The following is a 21,703-nucleotide window of genomic DNA, read 5'->3' as shown; positions in this document are numbered from 1 at the left end:
CAGATCTGTTAGGGGACAGGAGAAGCAAGCCTTTATTATCTCTGTCCTGCAGCCAGAATGGAGCCAGGCATCTGGTACCATTCTGTCCCTTGATCTCCCTCAAGCCCTGTGCTGCTGGTTCTAGACCCTCTGTGTCTAAGTTTTTGGGTTTTTTTGTTTGTTTGTTTTGTTTTGGTACTGGGGATTGAACTTGGAACCTTGTGCTTGCAAGGCAGGCAACAGAACCACTGAGCTAAATCGCTTGTTCTAGACCCTCTGTGTCCTTCCATAATTCATGTGTTGAAGTCACAATCCCCAAGGTGGCTATACTTGGAGAAGGGAACCCTAAAGAAGTACAAAGTTAAATGAGGTCACAGAGTTGGAGCCTTGGCCAATAGAATTAGTATAGTTATGAGGTGTGATCAAAATATACAGTGACTTCAAATTTTTAAAAAGTATTATAAGTAAAAGATATATTATTATGGCTCCCCCTCAAAATCCTTCCCCTCACTGTGAACACACTTATCCCATCATTCTGGCCTCTTTCTGAAGCAGTTCTGGAAATCCTCTTTCATGAATGTCTTTACGAGGTACAATAAAAAATATGGTGAATGTTGCTGCCAAGTGCCATCCAATGGAAAGGCAGGCTCATATAAACATTACAGTGGGTCCTCATCTACCATATTCACTAGACCTGGCACTGTGCAACTTCTGGCTTTTCCCCAAAGTCAAAATGACCATGAAAGCTCAATGTTTTGAATCGATTCAGAACACTGAGGCAGCCATGACAGTACAACTAAAGATACTCATCCAGAACTTCTTCAGAAAGAGGCCAGAATGATGGAATAAGTACTTCACAGCGAGGGGGAAGATTTTGAGGGGGATTCACGGCAATGTGTCTTTTCCTATAGTAATTTTTAAATTTAAACAGTCACCATATTTTTGGTCACCTCTCACTATAAGAAGAAATACCAGAAAACATTCTTCCTCTTCACTTCTTTGAACTTTGGTTTCCTTACACCTTAATGATATCATTTTTAAATTGTAAGTTTTTATGTTGAACAATCTACTAAGATTTTATTTGCTTTTATAATCCATTTCTAGGGATTAGTAAGCACATTGGTCTTTCTACACTGCAAGACTGTTTTAATGGTTCCTGATTCGATCTGCCTTTCCATGGTTTGCGGTTTCCACAAGAGGGTGTCCACACTCCACCAAACTGGGTATCACATCCAACATTTCACAGAAACCAATCTGTCTCAAGCTTCGGGGAAGTCACTGAGCACAAGCTATCAGGCAATGCAGATATTCCTTCCAACTTACCTAAATACTTCAAAATTGTTACTACAAATCGATTTAAAGTTATTTTTAAGAAAGAGTATCTCCACAAATGGGGTGAATTTGTGATTTTCATTATGATACTGAAGGATGAACTATGTGGGGTTTGCACAGAGGGGAACTTGACACCATAGAGAGGTGCCAGGTCCTGGACTTACTGCTGTCCCACTTTATAGCTGGGCTTCATTTCATCTGCCTGTTTGACCTCAGAGGGTTTTGTGGAGGACAATTTAAAAATATGGAAATGATGAGAAGCACTCTATAATGTAGGCTATTGTTACTGGGCAGGAGTTTAATGCCAAACAATCAAGGCTCAGGATGTGTATCCTTACTATAATTAGATATTTGTAGGGGAAGGAGGTAAAATACAACCCTAAAAAATCAAGTCTTTCACCCTGAAATTCTCATCAAAGGTAGAGGCCGTATCTGCAGGAAACAACACTACACTTTTTATGCTACAAAGTGACTTGATCAGAACGCTGCCATCAAGTCACACTTTTCTGTATAAAACTAATTGTGGCACAATTCATAAAAGCAAAATGTTTTGGAGAGCAAATAAGCAGTCTCAAGAAAAGAGTCTCCTAAAGCCTTGAGCAAAGTCGAGTGGAACACCCACATTTATGAGCATGAGGTGAGTTAGAATGGAGCCCGGGACGGGCGGTAGGGAGGATGAGGGTGGAGCCATGACGCAAGGGATGGGGAAAGGGGCAGGAAGAACCGGAGATGCTGGGCCCGGAGGGCAGCGCAACCAGGAGCCAGGGGGAATCAGTGGCCTGGTAGGATCGGGTCAGCTCCTCACACCAGAAGCAGCTGCAGGGAGGCTGGACCTAGGAGGACCCAAAAAGCCACCTAAAAGCCCAGGCTGCTGTAGCATCACACAAAGATGACAGAGGTGGCAGCCACAGGAAGAGCTTTTTATCTGAGCTTGTGCATTCTATATGGGTTTGAGTGACCTCAAGAAAGCTAATTCATGTTTCTGAGCTTCCATTCCTTCAACTTTAGAATGAGGATAATGAAATACCTCTCAGGGGCATTGTAAAAATTTAACAAAGCAACAGGTACAAAGCTGCCCAGCAGTTGCGCAGACGGACTCTCTACAATCACCACCACTCTCCTCCTGTCCTCTGCTTCCCCCGTCAGTTATCTCTTCCTCCTGAGGCTTGATGACGCCATCGCTCGGTGAATGTTCCTGAAAATAGGGGGTCTGTGCCTCCATGCAGGCAATTAAATAAAAACCGCAACTCTTCCAAAGCACAGTGTGCATCTACACTGCCAGCAAACAATTCTATTCCTGGGTGTTTACCAGCGAGAAAGGAAGGTATGTGTGAGTAAAAAGGCCTGGACTGAATATTCACTGCAGTTTTAGTTATAAAGGCCTCAAACTGGAAGTCATACAAATGTCCAACAAATGGTGAGTTGGTTAACAAATTGCGGTATCATCCAGGGAATAAGCTACGGATCCAGCCACAACCCCATTAATCTAAAAGACGTGTCAAGTGAAGGAAATCCGACATAAAAGAATGCACACTGATGATTTGGTGTATGAAGATCAGGGACAGGTCAAACTGACCTGTGGTGACAGAAATCAGAACAGAAGTTGGGGGTGGGAGGAGAGGGGCTGGACTGGCAGAGTGGCTCAAGAGAGGGATTCTGTCGGGCTATGGGATGTTCTACCCCTGTGGAGGGTGTGGATTTCCCGGATGTACTCATTAAATGGTTCACTTAAGCTCTGTGTATTTGCTGTATGAAAGTATTTCCCAGTAACATGTCAGTTCTTTGGAAAAATAAGATGAAACTCACACATCTGTGATATTTAAACAGCCAAAAAGTGCTCACAAACAAACAAAGCTCAGCTGTCAGGACACAGTGAGGGTCAGTGCAGGCAGACATAGCTTCCCCAGGGAGCACCCAGAGCAGACAATGGTGAGCAGGAGAGGGCCAGTGTTTGGAGGCATGAGTGCCAGACAGGACCACTGCAGAGAAAGGCTCCCTCCGAGAACATGAGACTATCATCGACTGTCTGTCATCCAGCATAGTTCATTTGACAATTTTACTGAAATATAATCTATAGGTCATAAGTGCTGTCATTCTGAATGTACAATTCCATGATTTTTAGTAAACATATATAATTATGCAAATATTATCACAAACTAACACAAAAGAGACCATCTGGTCTGCCGACTCCCTGCCACTTACTTCCAGAGATTTCTCAGAAGATGGCAGAAAAGACCCCCAAATCTTATGTGGCTTAACATTTTTATAAAGTCAGTGATATCCAGACCTCAAATTCCACTGTTTCCCATGGAACCTTGACTCGCCAGGGGAAGGAGTTCTGCTGCCTTTGATTTTCAGCATCTGCAATCCACTTTCAAGGCAGCTGCCAAGGAGCCCCAAGTCAGGCCTCAGGATTCCCACAGTGAGCACTAAAAAGGGCATCTTTGTGACTCGGCATCTTGAAGACCAGCACCCTGTGCATGTGTATTAGACAAGGCCAGAGAAGCAGCCCCATGTGACAGCCCGGTGACAGGAAGCCAGCCTGAGAACCGAGCTGTTCTCTGTAAACACGAACCTGTGGTGCGAAGTTGCTAAACATCACGTGGCTCCGGCACGGTGGAAGTTCTCTGCTTTTTCTTCTGCAAATTTGGCAAGAATCTGTGGTTTCCCAGCCCAACAAGGGGGAACATCTGTAGGAACAGGGCAGTCTTGGGACCTCAGTCACGTCCTGGAGGGGAACTGCGTCGTCTTGGTTTGCCAAGGGACATGGGGCAAGAAAAGGATTACTGTGAAGTCCTGCAGTCCATGCTGACTGAGATTGATTTTCACAGCTGTAGTGAAGGATCATCTCCCACACTGCTGGATTTGACTGTGCCGTTGCTTTGCTAAGTATTGTTGCACCTGTGTTCATGAAGAATATTGGTCATTTTGTTGCAACATCTTTGTCTGATTTTGTTATCCAAGTAATAAGATGTGTAGAGAAGTGTTTCTCCCTCTTCTGTCCTGGGAAGAGGTGGATGTGTAGTCCATGCACCTTGCAAGGTAGGAGCCCAGATCCCGGGTAGTTAACCTCAGCTTTGAGGCCCCTCAGAAGAGAGGCAACTTCAGGGCCAGCACAAGGTGAGCACCTCCCCTGGGGACACTGATGGGCCACCAAGTGATCATTGTCCCCAAGCTCCCTCTCTGGGATGATGCTAATGCTTTTTAGCAAGCATTCTCGTTGCATATCAGGGACACTGAAGGCCGAGAAAAAGAATAACCACAGCTGAAACTGCATGTCCCTGCCTGGATAGAGGCTGTCATCCTGAGTACTTGACACACACGGTCTCATTTCACCCTGACCACACCCCTGTGATGCAAGCAAGCTGCTCAAGCCCAGTGCCCGCAGGGTTTGTGCTTCATCCACGTCCAAGTGGTGGCCCAGGGAAGCCACTCAGCCTCCCAGAATGGCAGTGTGTGGCATCAACTAAAGACGATGACAACTGGCCTTCAGGTGTGTTGGGCAGGTTGGATCTAATCACAGGGAAGGTGCTTAGGCAGTGTCTGTAGTGCACCAACTTCTTCACACAGGGAAGCTACCATGGTGTCCTCTTCCTGTTGTCCTCATTCACTGTACAAAACCCTGAGGGGGAGAAAACATCTCCCAACACCTCAGTGAGAATAAGTGTGAAGGAGGGCAGCAAAAGCACAGAGGGTCAGCCAGGGGATCACAGAGCAGTGGGGCCCACCGGGGAGAATGTCCCTCCACAGTCTTCCTGGGCAATAGAGGACGGGCTGTTCTCCACGTTAAGCCAGACAGGGATTACTCATTCTCACCAGACCTGTGAAAGGCGTCACTGCTGGGAGCACTGCTACATAATTTTAGGGTAAAATCATTTGGTTAGCCTAGTTCTCCCGCCTACAGCCCAGCTATGGAATTCTGAGACATAATTTCATTTTGGCCTCCGATCACAACTGAGACTTCAGTGATCCAGTGATGCTGTGATTCTCCAGGACAAGAAACATCCTGGGAACTGAGAACATCCTGGAAGGAACAAACATCTACTCAGTTCCTCCTTGTTCTTGGATTGTTACATCTTATTTACCCAGGATGTGCTGAACTCTCTGCAAGTCATTTGTTACATCTGTTTCTCCCGATGTACTAAGTACTGAATAAAAGGTGCCATAAGCTGGGGGGGTTCGTCTTTGCCGCCCAGAGCAGCACTGATCAGACCCAAAGCTCAGCTTCTTCTCAGTCTCATTTTTCTACCTTTCCTGTAATTCGCCCTGTGCTGCTGTGGCTCGCAGGAGACCAGGACTTACTGCAGAGGTTCTAGTAACGTCCCCTTTCCCTGTTCCTACACGTCATCTCTGGTAGAAATTCCCAGAAATTCCCGGGGGAAACTGAGCTCCCTTCTGTAGTGGAACTATGGCCGTGCATAGACCGGTTGCAGTTCCAGCTCACAGCCTCTTGGGAGGGCAGGGAGGTTGGGCCTGATTGACAGAGGAGAATAAAACCTTGGGTCTTTCATATAAGAGAAACCATGTTTTTAAAAGTGAAAAGAAAGTGACAAAATTAATTTTGATAATGAATTCTATTTAGCCCTAAAATATCGAAAGTATTATCACCTCAACAAATTAATATTTAAGATTATTATAGATATATTGTGCATGTTTTTGTACCAAGGGTTCAAAATCCAATGTGTACTTTGCACTTTAATTTGGATTCTATACTTTCATTGGAAATATTGGATCCATATTTACATTTTCTAAAATGTACAGTAGATCCCAACGGCAGGTTCCGTTCCTTCACATTCTCTCTCATTAGTTACATGGGATGGAATCCAGCGGTGCTGGGTCCACCCATCCTTCCTCACTGAGCAGGTCTACGCCCAGCTCTTCCTTCCATGTAGGGGTGACAGGGATCAAAGCATCTGTGCTGGGCTTGTGATCCCCCACCCCGTGAAGGAACTGGAGATTCAGGTGTCCTTGACCTGGCCTCGTCTTTGTGACAACAGTAAGTTTTTATGGACGGATTCACTGAAGGGTGTTGGAGACTTTTAGAATTTTGCTTTTGCTGCCCCCCTTAGGAGAGCTTTTTTAGTGCCCAAATCCCATCATTAGAGTGGTACAGGGGTGTTCAGGGGTGCCCATCACTGGAGACACACACAGGCTGCTGACAGCTGGCTCCCTTCTCTGGACTTCCTGGAGACAAAGGGCCTCAGCTGTGACTGTCAGGCGGCAGAACATCACTGCTGCCAGGCCTCTGGGTGACAGCAGGTGCCCCATGACCCCTAGTGTGGGCCACGGGGTCCCTGGAAGGCAAAGGACCCCGCCTCTGGGTGTCACTGAGCCGGGACCTGCAGTGGCCTCTGCTTCTCTTGTCGGTGCTTGGTGCTGTGGACCGAAGTGAGCGCTGCAGCCGGAACTTCCCAGTATCCCAGTCGGGGTCTCGCTCATCCTGGGGGAGCCCTGCCAGGCGGTTGGCTCGACACTGCAGCTCGGCCCTGGGGACAAAGGAAGACAAGGGGGGCTGCACACAGGGCCTGGAGGGAAGGGGAGACTGAGTGAGCACACATCCACAGTCATCCTGGGGCCTTGAACACCAAGGACACTGTTAGGGTGACAGTGGTGAGGAGGATGTGACCCCAGAGAGTTATTAGTAGACTGACTTAAAGACAACTTGGAGTAGGGGCTGCTCCTTCCTAGAGTACACTTACTCACGTGTTTCTAGGGCAAGGAAGCCACAAGCTTGAGCTTGAGAAAAGCCATATTGAAATTATAGGAGGTGATCAGGGCGCAGGAAAACTAAGAGGGTAGCAGCAGATGCAGCAGAGGAGGAGAGTTTCGGGAACATCCACATGGCATTAATGGGGGGAAGATATGATCAAGAAGAGGCTGTTGGCTTAGCAATGGGAGCTTCCCAGGAATGTGGGTGAGAGGTGTTTCCATACAAAGAGTGGGAAGACATCTAGAGAGAGGTGATGAAGCAGAGGCACACTTCCAAGGCGCTCACGGATCAAGAGGGGCCTGTAACTTTTTGTTTGTTTAATAAGGTCCATTCAAACATGTTCACGGGCTAAAAAGCAGTGAAGGCAAGGAATAAAAAAAAAAATCCCAAAATACAGAGAAAGAGTAAAAATGTAACAAAGAACATGGCAATGATGGCCTTGTAGAAGATATAAAGGTCCACATGGAGGGACAGCACTTGTCACAGAGGAGGGATGTGAGGCAGGAACTGAGGGGGGTGGTGCAGAGTCTGGAGATCCAGGAATTGAAAACCATGCACCCCTGGACTCACGACGAAGATGACCCCGAAAATGCAGGCTGAGGTGGGACGAGCTTGGGATCCCACTGAGCAAGCAGGACAGGAAGAGCATCTTAAGCCTTCTGGTGCTTAATGGTGGGATTTCTCTGGGTGACCAAGCATAGGAGTACAGAATACAGAGATTCACCCCAGGTTGGGATTCTGGGGTGTATGCAACAGAATAGTAAAGGGCTGGAAAGTAGTGAACCTTGGGAGAAAGTAGGAGTCATGCGTCATGGTGTCCAGGAGAGTTGGAGAAACCTTCAGGAGGTGATAGATCAAGAAATAAAAAAGGTGAATGGCAACAGGTACTGACAATCAAAGAAAAGTGAGAAGCTCTGAGATCCGACAGGATGAAGGAATTATGGCCACACAGTGGTGTGTCAGAATTTTGAAAGCACAGGGAGGAAGGTCTGGTGCTGTGGATGTTCACAGTGCAGGAAGTCCCACAGTGTAGGGAGGGGACAGAAACCAGGGAGTGGTGGGACTCTGCAATCAGTACTCAGGTTCTGCCTGGCTGCTCCCTAGCTCTGTGATCTGGATGGTTCTAATGGGTGACACCACCTTTAAGAAAGGTCTCTTGGCTCTTGTTACCTTTGCTGCCTTGTGTGTACCATGTTGTTTCTGTTCTGCCATGTCTGTTTTTCATCCCTGCCTTGGAGTTGGCTGATTATGGACTGAAACCTCTACAAACTGTAAGCCAAATAAAGCCCTTCCCCTTTAACTTTAGGTGTCTGGTATTTTGTCTCAGCAATGAGAGAAAAGTAACTAACACAGAAATGTGGTACAAGAGAAGAGGGGTCATTGCTGTAACATTACCCAGCCATGTGGCTCAAAAGCCTTTGGAACTGGTTTGTGGGAAGGGGAAGAGTTAGGAAAGATCCAGAGACCTTGGCTACAGAAGCAGCTCTGGAACGGCTTAGGTTGTTCTGTATGGGAGATTCTGGTTAGAGCTCAGAAGACCAGAAAGCCAGTAGAGACCAGGCTCAGGAGGTTTCTGCTGGGAAGAAGGACTGCATTGGCTGCTGGACTCCAGAAGATGTTTGTTATGACAACAGAAAATTTGTCTGAATTTTGCTCATGTTCAGAGACTTTGCTGGAAGATTCAGAGCTCCAGCTAAAAAAGTAGGGCTGGAATGCCTTAGGCTGTTCTGTATGGGAGATTCTGGTCAGAGATTAGAAGACCAGAAAGCTTATAAAGACCAGGCTGGGAAGGTTTCTGCTAGGAAGAAGGACTGCATTGGCTGTTGGACTCCAGATGATGTGTGTTACAGCTTGGCGGAAAGTTTGTCTGCATTTTGTTCATGTCCATAGACTTTGCCTGAGACTGAGATTAATGGTGGTGGACTAATTAATCTCACAGAAGAAATTTCAAGACAGTTGAATACTGAGGCAGTGGCATGGCTACCGTTGGGGCCTTTTAGCCAGACCTATGTGGAGAATCAAGAGCAAAGAGACCAGCAGAATGATTTAAAACATTTTGAGGTGGGCCAGAGAGGGAGCTCCAGTAAAGCTGTGAACTGCAAAGATAGAGAAGAGCAGATCTTGATTACCGAGAAGGAAGAGAAAAATAGAAAAGGTAGTTTAAAAGCATCACAGGAAGTGGCAGGACTCCACACTTTGCAGCCTGAGAGTTACAAAGGTAAAGAAATGTGCTTTGAGAAAAAAGCTCCAGAGAACCAGGTTCTAAAATGGCGACAGCCACACCATGTTCCAGAATGGCTGCAGCCTAGGGAAGTTGTTCCAAAATGGCAGCCTAGGGAAGCTGTTCCAAAATGGCAGCAGCCTAGAGAATTTGTTCCTCGGGATTGGGTTCAGAGTGCAGAATCCAGGCACTTGACCCCTACAGCCAAGAGAGAGGGAAGAAGACTGGCTACTACTGCTCCAGCTGGCAGCAGACCTTGGCATCATCCACATGGCACTGGTTTTAGATGCATGCAGAATGCAAGAGTTGTGGTGTCAGGAAGGCTTCCACCCAGATTTCAGAAGAAGGCCTGGGAGGCCAGGCAGGGCGCCCCTGAGAGGGCAGTGTGTGAAGTGGTGATTGTGAAGCTGAAGGTGCATTGGAGACCCCATAAGTTTGGAGAAACCAGGAGCATGGATTGTCTGAGGAAAGGTGCAAGGAGGGAGCAGAGTCGGCCCAAGAGAGAAGCCATGGGAGATACAACCACTGAAAGTGCCATAGGGGCAGAGCCACCAAAGCCCTCTGTAGTTCACAACTTGCCACAGATTGCTGGGGATGCTGGAAATGGAACTGTGGGATTTAATGTTTCCCCTACTGGATTTTGGACTTACTTTCGTCCCTTTCCTTTGTATCCTCCTGTTTGTACCTTTTGGTTTGGTTTGTACCTTTTGGTAATCTCTATCTTGTGCCATTGAATGTTGGAAGCATTTGACTTTCTTTTCATTTGTACAGGGGCCTGCAGTTAAAAGTTTGCCTTTAATCTCAGAGGAGACTCTGGACTTGGACTTTTCAGCACTGCTAAAATGATTCGGGTTTTGGCAACTCTTAGAAGTGGACTAAATGCATTCTGTGTAAAGGAACGTACATGAGTCTTTGAAGGGCCAGGGCCGAATGTTATAGTTTGGGTCTAGATGTCCCCACAAAGCCTCATGTGCTCATAGGCCTGATCTAGAATGTGTGAACCTGGAATTGATTCATGATACCATACGAGGCTGAAGGGCACTAGGATTAAGAGTGTGAGTGCTACCCGCCCTAAGTAGTCTGAATAAGATAAAAGGGGCAGGGAGACGCTATTAACTCTCTTACTACCTTTGCTGCCTTGTGTGTACCCTGTTGTTTCTGCTCTGCCATGCCTGTTTTTCCTCCCTGCCTTGGAGTTGGCTAATTATGGACTGAAACCTCTATGAACTGTAAGCCAAATAAACCCCTTCCCCCTTAAAAAAGAAAGAAAGAAAGAAAGAATGAAAGAATGAAAGAAAGAGAGAAAGAAATAAAGAAGGGAAAGGTCTTTTGGGTTACTTCTCCAGACGACTGATCACATTATAGGCAAAGACTTTATTGGTTTAACTTTCAGACAAGAACTGTGTTTTCAATCTAATCTTAGGAGCAAGTTCCTGTCACCCTCCCTCCATGGTGAACTGCCCCTGCTGATGAATTTGGTGTCTGCCTCACTTCATTTCCAAGCAATGAAGCCAACACTTTCATTTTTAACTTTTACTTGGATCCATTACTTGCAGACTCAGTGGCATTATGAATTGGTAAGTTGTATTCCTGTTCTTTTCAGAGATATGACTGTTATATTCATAACTGAGACTTTTATTGTTTAGATATAAAATGTTCCCCCAAAGTCTCATGCTGGGTTTTTAGAAGGTGATTGGACCATGGGGATGTTATGTTCATCAGTGGATGAATCCAGTGATGAGTTTATAGTTGGATGTGTGTTAGGATGTGGGGCCTAGTTGGAAGAGGTGGGCCCCTGGGGCATGCCTTGGGAGGCTATGCCTCTCCTGCTGCTTCCTACCTGCTGTAAGTCGAGCAGCTTTCCTCCACCAGGCCCTTCTACCATGCTGGCTCCACCCTCAAGCCAGCCAACAATGGACTGAATCCTCTGAAACTGTGAGCCAACCTGATAAGTTCCTTCTTTAGTTGTGCATGTCAGGTATTTCTGTCCCAGTGATGAGACAGCTAGCTAATACAGTACTTCATTATGCTCAATTGCTGGACTGAGTAAAAAGTAACAAATGCCAGCTGGACAAGTTCTTATCTTGGTGTCTATGTGGGTAGGGGATTTATAGATAAATATAGAACCGTTAAAAGCTAGAAGAGTCTTAGAAATAGAAGTCTAATTCATCTGCCTTATTTTAAATATGAGGAAACTGAGGACCACAAAGTGACTTCCCTTGTACAAGGTCATGGAGCCAACTGAAATACATTTCAAGGTTCCCGATGGGACCCTTGCAGAAGGGGTGGTTAATCCTGGACCATGACCCATCTTCAAACTTCCTGTCCCAAAGCTCTTATCAGCTATAATTTTTGTATGATCTAAAACAACAGGTCAGCCCAAACTTGTCATTATGGTGAAAAACTAATAAAAATAACTCACTTTAAAAGTTAGTAACCAACAGTAGTCAGTTGGCTGAATTTCCCCATTTCATCATCATTGACCTGAGACTACTGGATCAGAAAGACCTTGGCCACAGGCTCTGCTTCTCATTCTTGCTGGAGCTGGGGAGAAATGGACTTACATCTCCAGGAAGGCCACGCAGGCGCTCTGCCCATAGATCTGCGCAATCCTCTTGGGCGTGTCCCCAAAGAAGTCTGGGGCATCAATGGCGGCGTGCAGGGCATGAAGGACCTTGAGGACGCCTAGGTGACCTGACTCGGCTGCAAAGTGAGCTGGGGTCCAGCCCACATCTGTGACCAGGCAGGGCCGGGCTCCGTGCTCCAGCAGGAGATGCAGCACCTCCATGTGCCCTTGGGAGAACCAGGAAGGACAGGATGAGGTAGAAGAAAGCGTCCCTGGTGGCCCAGGGTCAGGGCCAACCTGACAGCACAGGAAGGGGAAGACGTTAGCCACTGAGGGGTCCTCATGTTCCTTCTTCTCACTGTCCCCAGCGGGGTCCCCCTTACCCATGAACCCCATCTCTACCTGAACTGAGCCCCTCAGTGTCCTCTGAACTCCTCTCGCCCTTCCCTGTCCCTGTCCCTGACCCCATCTGGCACTGTGTGACTGCTAGCTCTTCCCCAAAGTCAAAATAACCGTGGAAGGGAAATGTTTTGAATCGATTCAGGACATCAAGGCAGCTGGACAGTCACAAAAGAGGACTTCCAGAGATGCTGCCGAAAGTATCAGGGAGGATGGGATGGATGTGTTCAAAGCCGGGGGAGGGTTTTGAAGGGGATTGAAGGCAATGTGTCTTTTACTGTGATAAATTTTGAAAAATATAAACATTGACTGTATTTTTATATCACACTGCATATTCTCACCTATCACAGGACCCAAAGCAGCACGGCTGCCCTTGTTATATAGGACGATAGACCGTGGCTGAGACAGTAAACAACGCGTGTAGGGTGCTATGCGAGCACATGGTGATGTCGGGGCTGACCAGCCTTGTCTGGCTCCAGGGGTATTTCCTGCTCCCACCCACAGCTGGCAGATGGGCACCACATGGATGGTGACCCCAGGACTCTGCCTGGGTGCCACCTGCCCACCTCTGATGGCAGCCCAGTGAAGTGGGGTCCGGTCGTGCCAGTCTGCATCCTTGTGATTTGGGTCACAGAGGCCTTTCTTGAGAATCCGTTTCACTGCACTGTAGTCCCCTGCAGCCACGGCTTGGTGGAGTCTTGTCATGTCTGACATTTCGGTCAGTGCCGTGACAAACTGCAGGAGAGACATTCCTCGGAGGAAGTTCTATTGCAACCCTTTACTCCTTGCCAGAGTCCCACAGATTTCTGTACCAGCCGGGCATGGTGGCACACACCTGTAATTCCAGCTACTCAGGAAGCTGAGGCAGAAAGATTAGAAATTCGAGTCCAACATGTGACTTAGAGAGACACTGTCTCAAAGTAAAAACTAAAAAAATAAAAAAAAATAGCTGGGTTTTGGTTCAGTGTGAAGGCCCTGGGTTTCATCCCCAGTTCTGTATCCCGCTCCAACAAATAAAAAAATAGGACTGCGGACAGAAGCCACCTGAGCTGTGGCCCCTGGGAATCTCTCTGATCTCGAAGCTCAAGCTGAGGCCTCAAGAAGGGACCGGAGCCCACCTGACAAAAGCGTGGCCCTCGCAGTGACATTAGCAGGGATTTATGACTCACTATGTAGCCCAGGCCAGCCTTGAATTCATGTGGATCCTCCTGCCCCAGCCTGCATAGTGCTGGGATTAGTGGCTTGTGCTATTGACGCCCAGCTCAAAAGAGTAAATTCTTGGGCTCAGCCTTGGACCACTGAATCTGAAATGCTTGGGTGGGGCCAGTGATCCTTTTCACATAACCCACCCTGTGGGTCTGTCCTGGTGAATTCCAAGGACACCCAGAGAGACCGAGACACAGGGCCTTCTGTGCCCAGGGGACAGGAAGGGAGTCATTTGTAGAAAATAGTGTCCATGCAGGAGGGAGAAGCCCTGCCTGCCTTCCCTGGTGGTCTAGGTGGTTCCTTCCCTGGGATCAGCTGGGGATGTTCTGGGGTGCAGAGGACCAGGCTGGGGGAGAGCCATGGCCAGTGGGTAGGCAGCATCATTCTCTGCACTAGTGAGCCCAAGTACCGCAGAGTGGCTGCCCACTCCCACTGGTGACTGGCTGGGAGACATAGACTCCCGGGGTCTCAGGGCCCAGCCGAGTCAGCCTACAGGTTATAATGAGCCAGGTCTGGCTGTGGACATAGATGCTATCTCCTGGTCCTGTGGGGATGCTGTGTAACTGGAAACTGACTCTGTAGGTCTGGGGTGGGGTCCAAGATCCTACATGTGTAACAAATGCCCCTAGCAGCTCTGGTTCCTTCTCTACACTTGGGTAGCAGCATCTGTCTAACCATAACCATAACCCTAATATGGCAGAGAGCTTAGTTACATAGTGATTAATAGGCAGTTAGAAAAACAGTTAGAAACCAGTCCTGGCATAGAGTCAGAACAGAGATGAGGCAAGCCAGGCCTGTGGTCAAGGGCTGAGTCCATAGAAACCAATCCCCAAGATGGAAACACCATGGCCAGACCTGTGAGCCCCACCAGAGATAAATAACAGCTCAAAGCTGTGCTCTAACACTATCTGGTCCAATAAGCCGGAACAATGTACCAAACACATAGAAGCAATGTAACATACATATAGAAACAATGTAACAAGGCACATAGCCAAATGACCAGAACACTTTGACCTTCACTCCTACCCCTTCCAGACTTGCCTTGGTTTTCCTCCATGCTATGCACCTATTAGATCAGTATTAGCTAAGTGACTGCACTTGTGACTCTATAGGTTGATTAGAGTTTGACCTAAACTAAGCTGTGATATAATTTTACTGTTTAAGAAGCCCCTAGACAAAGAGCCTCAGTGGAAGCTCACTTTCAGGACCCCTCCTGTCTCTCAGGAGCTTTCTCTAAAACAATTTTCCTTCTCTTCACCTCCTTTGTCCTTGAGTCCATTCTTTACCTCTGTGAGACAAGAACCCGGCACATCTAACCAGTCGGAAATTTCTTCCTTTTAATACTAACCCTAATATCTTGATCTCACCCCAAAGGGTGATTACACATGTGGCAGGAAGGAACCAAAAAATGACACTGTGTTTCATTTTTTGTATTTGCTTTAGTAAAAAACCCTGAAGGGTTTTGATCAAAACTCTGGAGGATCTGATCAAGATAAAATGCCAAACAAAAATAGCAGTGCCTCTAATCTACAGGTGCCAAAGGAAACAAAAGTGTTGCTCTAATCAGCATCTGTGGCCTCCTGTCTCTCATGCCACCTACATGCGGGCTGATGCTTCAGCCAACCGTGTTTGTTCACATTTGAGTTCATACCACAGAAGTTGTTCAACTTCCTATGGATGAGTTGCAATTCAACCAGAAGTCTCCACTGGGCAGAAAAATGTATTTCCAAGAAATTGAAAAGCTAATCCTAAAAAATCATATAGAAATTTGAAGGACACAGCATAGCCAAAAATACTTTAAAAAGAACAAAGTTGGAGGACTCTACTTTCCCATTTCAACCCACATGACAAGACGCTTCAACGGGAAAGAGGAGCCTTCAACAGATCGTACAGGGACAACTAGATATTTAGACACAAAGGGAAGAGATGGTCTTCTGTCTTACAAAGATTAGTTACTGTGCTTTACTCTGACATAGTTCTAAGTCTTACATTTAGTTCTGTGACCCATTTGACTTTTTATATATGGCACACCTGTCAAAAGCAACTGAGCATTAATGTAAGGCTTCATTCCTAGCTTCTCAATTCTATTCTATTGCTTTATATATGAATTCTTGTGCGGGTACTACCGTAATCTTTTTGTTTCCTTGAAGTGCTAGGGAGAATCCAGGATCTCCCATAAGCTAGGCAAATGCTTGACCACTGAGCTATATCCCCAGCCCTTTCTAAATTTTATTTTGAGGCAAGATATTGCTAAGTTTCCCAGGCTAATTTCAACCTGGGACTCCTCCTGCCTCGGCTTCCCAAGTAGCTGGGATTACAAGCATGTGCAACCATGCTGAGCTATGGTAACATCATAATCTTAATTACTTGATCACTTTTGAAATTGAAAAGTATGAATCTTCCAATGGGGTATATGTCCAATAGAACAAAAACATATCCACATAAATATCTGCACATGAATGTTTATAGACTGAGTCATTATTCATTATAGGCAAAAAGTAGAAACATCTCAGGGCTGGCGATTTAGCTCAATGATGCTGCTGCCTGCTTTGCAAGCACAAGGTCCAGAGTTCGATTCCCAGTACATAAATAAATAAATACCTTTTTGGGGGCCAGGGATTTAGCTCAGTGGTTCCACCGCCTGCCTTGCAAGTGCAAGGACCCGAGTTTGATCCCTGGTACCAAAAACAAAACAAAGTAGAAGCATCTCAAACATCCATCAACAGATGAAAGGATAAGTACAATGTGGAATATTATATAATGAAATATTATTTGATGATAAAAATGAATCAGGTACTGGAATGGGTAAATCTTAAAATACACTAAGGGAATCGAGGCAGTCATAGAAGATCACATAGCGTATGATTCCATTTATGTGAAATGCCCACAAAAGGCAAATCTATGGAAACAAAATGTAGTTTTTTAGTTGTCTAGAGCTGGATTGAGGGTCAGTATGGGGAATGACTCCTGGTATGTACAGGATTTCCTTTTTTTAAATTTTTGTTTGTTTGTTTGTTTTTTGGTACCGGGGATCAAACTCGGGTCCTTGTGCTTGTGCCACAGGTGGCGAAACCGAGGATTTCCTTTTGAGGTGATAAAATATTTTAATATTAGATTTTTGAGGGTAATAGTTTCACACTAACATACTAAAGCCACTGAATGGTAGACTTTAAATTTGACTTTATGGCTTATGAATTATGTACAAATAAAGGTATTTTTAAAAAATAAAGGCTTTGGGCTGGGGATTTAGCTCAGTGGTTTCACCGCCTGCTGTGCAAAGGCAAGGACCCAAGCTGGATCCCCGATACCAAAAAATAAATAAATAAATAAAGGCTTTCTAAAAGACTTATTTCCGTATCCATTTGCATATATTTGCATATCTGTTTGCATTTTCATTTTTATCCACTAGCCTATCATTGACTACTGGAATTTAGCAAACCCGTTCCTTTACATTAATCCTTGTGAATTTGGTTACCTACACTTGCATTCCCATCTTTCTGGTACATGCGCCTCAATTTACAGAGGAGTGAATAACAAAGGTTGTAATAAGTATGAGTGCTCTGTAAATGCTGTAGTATTAAGGAAAGGGTGATAGAAAAGCACTTACTGTGTGTAGGAAATCCAAGAGCTCTGCCCTGGCGGCAGCCTTAGCTTGGAGTGTTGTTGTGCTGACACCATGGAAACTGGCCCCGCCTTCCTACGGAGAACTCACCAATCAACGTCAGCATCTCCGGGAGGTTGGTGGGCGAGGTCAACCCTCTGTTTCTCATGGAACCTCTGCAACAATTCCATCTTCTACTTTAGTCCAAATGTGGAGCTTCTTAACACGTTCCTTCAAATAGCAACTGACAAAAATTAAAATAAAAAGTAGCCAGTGGTTGTCAGCCACAGGCCTGGGAGGGAGCTCATTTGCCACCTACACAATGGAGACTGGCATTAGGGAGTGGTGGGGACAGCCTGGGCCCCTCACATTCAGAACTAGTGTGAGATTTGGGGCAATCTCCTTAGGTCTGCAGAGCTGCTTTTTTCTTACAAATAAAAGGAAATTTTAACAGTTTTGCTTAGGGTTATTAAAACAGCTGAAATAATTCATAAAGCACCTGACACAAGGTGGCTACTTAAACAATGAAAGAACCACAGTACATCTAGGCGTTTCTCATTGCCTCCGCTTCCCTCCCGAGCTCTAAGCAGACAACTCCATTTATGATGCTGCTGCTCTAAACACCTCTCTCCCTCCCTCTCCTTGCTCCCTTCTCCTCCTCCCTTCCCCTTCCTTCCTTTCTCTTCTCTTCATTGGCTTCCTATCTTTCTTCCCAGGTGTATTCATAAGATGCCCTCATACATGCCAGATGCTGGACTGGGCCCTGTAGGAAACAAGACACTCATAGTTCTTGTCTTTTTGAGCTTACAGTCCAGAGAACACAATAGATAATACTCAAGAAAACCAATAAAGGTACGCATATAGACTTAGGATCTTTGCCTCAAGCACTGTGCAGTGTCGGGAACAATGGGGAGCTGCCTGAGGAGCTGCTAATCCTGGCTGTCACCTTGCCCAATTCAGAGCACTGCTGGGTGTGTCTATGAGGCTGCTCCTGGAGATACCTGGCATGTGGCTCAGTACACTGAGTGGGAGACCCGTCCTGAGTGTGGGCAGGACCATCTGCCAGGCCAGGGCCCCTGATAGGGTGGAGCAGTGGAAGGGAGGGAAGCTCGTGCCTGCTCACACCAACAAGACCCTTCTGGAGCAGACATGATTGTCCCTGCTGCTTTCACTCTTGGACAGAAAGCTCCAAATTCTTCAGCCTTTGAACGCAGACTCACACCAGTGCCTGCCAGGGTCTCCCTCTCGGACACGGCTTCCAGCTTCCTGTGTTCTCTGGCTTCCAGCTTCCTGGACAGAGCAGCTACTGATTTCCCTACAAACACCCGTGTGGGACTGTCTATCCTCTAATAGGTGAACAAGTCTACTAAATGCCTCCATATATCTCCTGCTGGTGCCGGTCCTGGAGAACGCTAACAAGGAGGTGATGCTTAAGCTGAGACCTGGTACAGGAGAAGAATCCAGGCATCTGAGCAGGTGGGGAGGGGTCCAGGATGCAGCTGGTTCATGAGTGTGGGTCATGTTGGAGAGAAGAGTCCTGCAAGTGAGGGCTCTGGCATCCAGGGCTTGTATGGGGTGAGGAGTTGGATTTTATGCCACATACTGAGAGTAGCACTGAAAGGTTCAAACAAGGAAAAAATAGGGCAACTTAAACTTTCTTCTTTGACTGCTGCTATTTGGAGAGGGAATGGGAGGGAAATGGAATTGAAAGCAGAAGAACACCCACCGAGGGGCTATTGCAGAAGTCTAGACAGCTGAGGACAGTGACGGGGTGGACGAGAAGTGAAATCCAAGTTATTCAGCGGGAATGGATTGGCAGGAGTAGATTAGATCTGAGTAGTGAGGGAAAGAAAGCAGTTAGAGATGAGCCTGGATGCTAAGGACAGGGGTTGAGGAGACAGTGGGTGCAGGCAGGGAGTAGAAGAGCATACACATCTCGTGCTCTGTCTTCAGGCAACTTTGAGATACACGGGAGACATCCTAATATCAAGTAAGAGTCCAGAGCTCTGTAACTTTGGAGTTAAAAATGGACATTCAGAAATCACCAGTGCACAGGTGATATTTAAAGTTGCAAGAATGTGCAAGATAACCCGAGGACAGCAGGTGCCAGGGGAGCCCCCCGGCGCCTCCTCTGAGGTCTGGCAGCACAGGAAGAGCTGGCAAAGGAGATTACTGCCAGGGTTGGGGTGGGAGGCCCAGGAGGACAGGTGGTTAGGAGAAACCACGGTCAGCAAGCTGGAGAGAAGAGTTTACGTGTCTGCTATGAGCCACAGGATGCACTGGGAAGCCCCTCGGAAATGTGTCCTCACTTTGCAAGGTCCATAGCAGGTTCAGTTCAGCTTGGTTTCCCTGCACAAGTATTTGCTGAGTAACTAGTACTGAGGAGTGAGGACAGAGGTCCCCGGGATAAGGAACAGAGGAGCCTGTCAGGAGGGGCATCCAGCGAGAGGCTGCACTATTGCCATCAGCAAGCTGCATGCATCAGGGGTCTCACCTACTTCGAAACCCACCTCCGTGGCTCCTTCCCCTCACAAAAGGTCTCTGCCAGCTCACTTCTCCCCAAGTCCAGAACTGGCCAGGCAGAGAGGCCCCCAGGATCTCCTACAAGCCTAGAGTGAGCTGCCTGCACTGTTTAAAAAAAAAACTGACCCCCAAGATGGTCAAAATATTGTAATATATTCTGAATGTTAAAAAATGAAAAATTTGACATCAATAATACACAAAGCCAGACACAAATAAGGCCAAAGTAATCCTAATCTTATAAAAATGTTATTTCTTTACTCACTGAAGCTGTCAGGGTCTGCCAACAGGAAGCACAATTAATGGGATGGAGGTATTCTGTACTGTCAGGATGACCTTGCGACCAGCTGGCTAGATGAGAGTCTCTTGCCTGTCCCGTGACAGGACACAGGAGCCACTGGGGGCCTGTCTGTGCCCAGTCTTTAATCTGAATCACACTGATTCAACATTGGGTCCTGATAGGATGCCCAGGAACTGCAGGCCTGGGAACAAGGACATGCGGACCTGGTGGCTTGGCCACCCCCTCTCGTACTCCCTGGTTGCTGTTGACTTGGGCTTGGGACACAGAGATTCTATTCTATTCTTCCTGTGATTCTAAAGAAAGTGGTAAGAGTAACAAACCCACAGAGGCTTTGTTCTAAGAACTCTGGCACATGTGGCGAGTCTGATTTCAGAGGTGCAGTTACTTCTCCTACTGGTCAGATCAGGAAGCTGAGGTAGGGTAAGCAGGTCACTTGCTGCAGCAGACAGCTGCAGTGGCCTGGGAGCAGGTCCTGTTCCTGTCTGCTGAGCCCTGCTTCCTCCTGAGGGCCAAGCAGAGCCACAGCAAGAGTGAGTGAAATCAAGGCACCCTGCCTGGAAGCCACAGTGCAACTCGAATGCCTACGAAAGGGGCCACAGAGAGAGGTGGACAGAGGGTGCAGAGCTCCGGGGCTTTTCTCTCTTTGTGAGTCTCTGAAGCTCTCATACCTGACTCTTGGAGGGCTTGGAGAAGGAGTCTGTGTTACCCTCCTGGTATCCGTGCCTCTTCTGCCTCCTCTGTCCAGACATTCATGCTTTCCAGTCTTTCTGTGGACCGGGGGATGTCCTGGCTCCACTGCCTGCACATCTGCTCACACAAGCAAAAAAGACCACGGCTGTCTTTCTGGTATTAATCTGTATGTGGAGGGGGGATAGTGAATAAATAAAACCTGAGACTACATTAAATGCCCCGATCAGCATTAAAGCACTTTCAGACCTCACACACGGGAGGAACTGGTGTGGCGGACCTCTTCATTCGCTCACCAGATCCATTCTGCATGATTCACAGCCAAGGCTGACCTGGGGGCACAGCACCCATGGGCTCGTGGGCCACTGCCTCCTGGTTGGGCCAGGGCAGTTTCCAGTAGCTTGTTGATGGATAGAAGATGGGATTGAAATATTCTGTGGCTTCCCTTCCTGACTGGTTGCTGTGGGCTGCTGCTTCCAGCTTTCTGTGTTGTCCCTGGAAGCCCTGGGTACTCATGGCTCTCATGACCATTTTCCCAAAGGCATCGTACTCTCCCTAAATTCTTCTCCCACTGCTGCTCACGGTCACTTTATTAGACACTCATCCAACAATCCAGTCTGAGCATGCTACAGGCTTCCTGCCAGAATCTGGACCCAAAAAAGTAAGCATCCTACATCCAAAGGGATCCACCACATGAGGTCCAGGCTGCTGAAACTGAGTTGAATGTGGAGACCTACAGGAAAAGGCAGCTGAGGCCAGATGCTACAGAGACACTAATGCCAGGTCGGGATAGTGGGGCCTTATTCTTGCCAGTGTGATATGGGAATGTCAAGAGTTTCCAAACAGGAAGTAAAATGATTACAATGCATCACTTTTGGAGAAGTAATTCTGCCACAAGAACGCAGGATGTATTCTGGGGAGGACACCATGCATGAGGAATGGTTAGAAGCCAAAGGAAATGCATATGCTCTGACCCAGGAAATCCATTTCTAGATTTGTATAACAAAGAAATAATTGAAAACATGCATCAAGATTAAATTGTCAGGATATTCACTGACATGACATCTCAAAAACTATAAATTGTAAACAACCAAAATTTCCACTCTTAGTAAGGGATAAGTTGGATATAGGCTTTTGAACTGAGGTCATAGATGTGGATATACTGACGTGGCAAAAAATTA

General features: G+C 46.8%; 1 protein-coding gene across 8 annotated transcripts; it reads right to left on the bottom strand.

Annotated features, from left to right (window-relative positions):
- Positions 1-5,870: 5,870 nt before the first annotated feature.
- Positions 5,871-20,080, bottom strand: Ankrd66 (ankyrin repeat domain 66). Of its 8 annotated transcripts, none has more exons than XM_021259705.2 (6): positions 19,800-20,079; positions 17,021-17,258; positions 16,015-16,088; positions 12,774-13,066; positions 11,807-12,035; positions 5,871-6,797 (listed from the first exon to the last, which is right to left on the bottom strand). In XM_021259705.2, the coding sequence occupies exons 4-6, from the start codon at positions 12,955-12,957 to the stop codon at positions 6,512-6,514; spliced, it is 699 nt and encodes a 232-aa protein (XP_021115364.1). In that variant the 5' UTR covers positions 12,958-13,066; positions 16,015-16,088; positions 17,021-17,258; positions 19,800-20,079; the 3' UTR covers positions 5,871-6,511. The 8 variants fall into 8 exon arrangements, with proteins under 8 accessions (XP_021115364.1, XP_021115365.1, XP_021115367.1 ...); XM_021259706.2 differs by having other exon boundaries at positions 17,126-17,258; XM_021259708.2 differs by having other exon boundaries at positions 12,774-12,942; positions 17,126-17,258.
- Positions 20,081-21,703: the final 1,623 nt, after the last annotated feature.

The sequence above is a fragment of the Heterocephalus glaber genome, unplaced genomic scaffold (assembly GCF_053883595.1).
Source record: "Heterocephalus glaber isolate CG9 unplaced genomic scaffold, H.glaber_assembly_v1.0 deba00001497, whole genome shotgun sequence".
In the NCBI taxonomy this organism is placed as follows: domain Eukaryota; kingdom Metazoa; phylum Chordata; class Mammalia; order Rodentia; family Bathyergidae; genus Heterocephalus; species Heterocephalus glaber.
Note: the sequence above shows the minus strand (reverse complement) of the source record. Positions and strands in the feature narration are given on the sequence as shown.

Coding starts and splice junctions, on each gene's coding strand:
- Ankrd66 (XM_021259705.2), bottom strand. CDS start 12,957: ATGTCTCTCCTGCAGTTTGTCACGGCACTGACCGAAATGTCAGACATG. Junction 12,036..12,773: donor TCACTGGGCTGCCATCAGAG/GTGGGCAGGTGG, acceptor GGTTCTCCCAAG/GGCACATGGAGGTGCTGCAT. Junction 6,798..11,806: donor TGCGTGGCCTTCCTGGAGAT/GTAAGTCCATTT, acceptor CTTTGTCCCCAG/GGCCGAGCTGCAGTGTCGAG.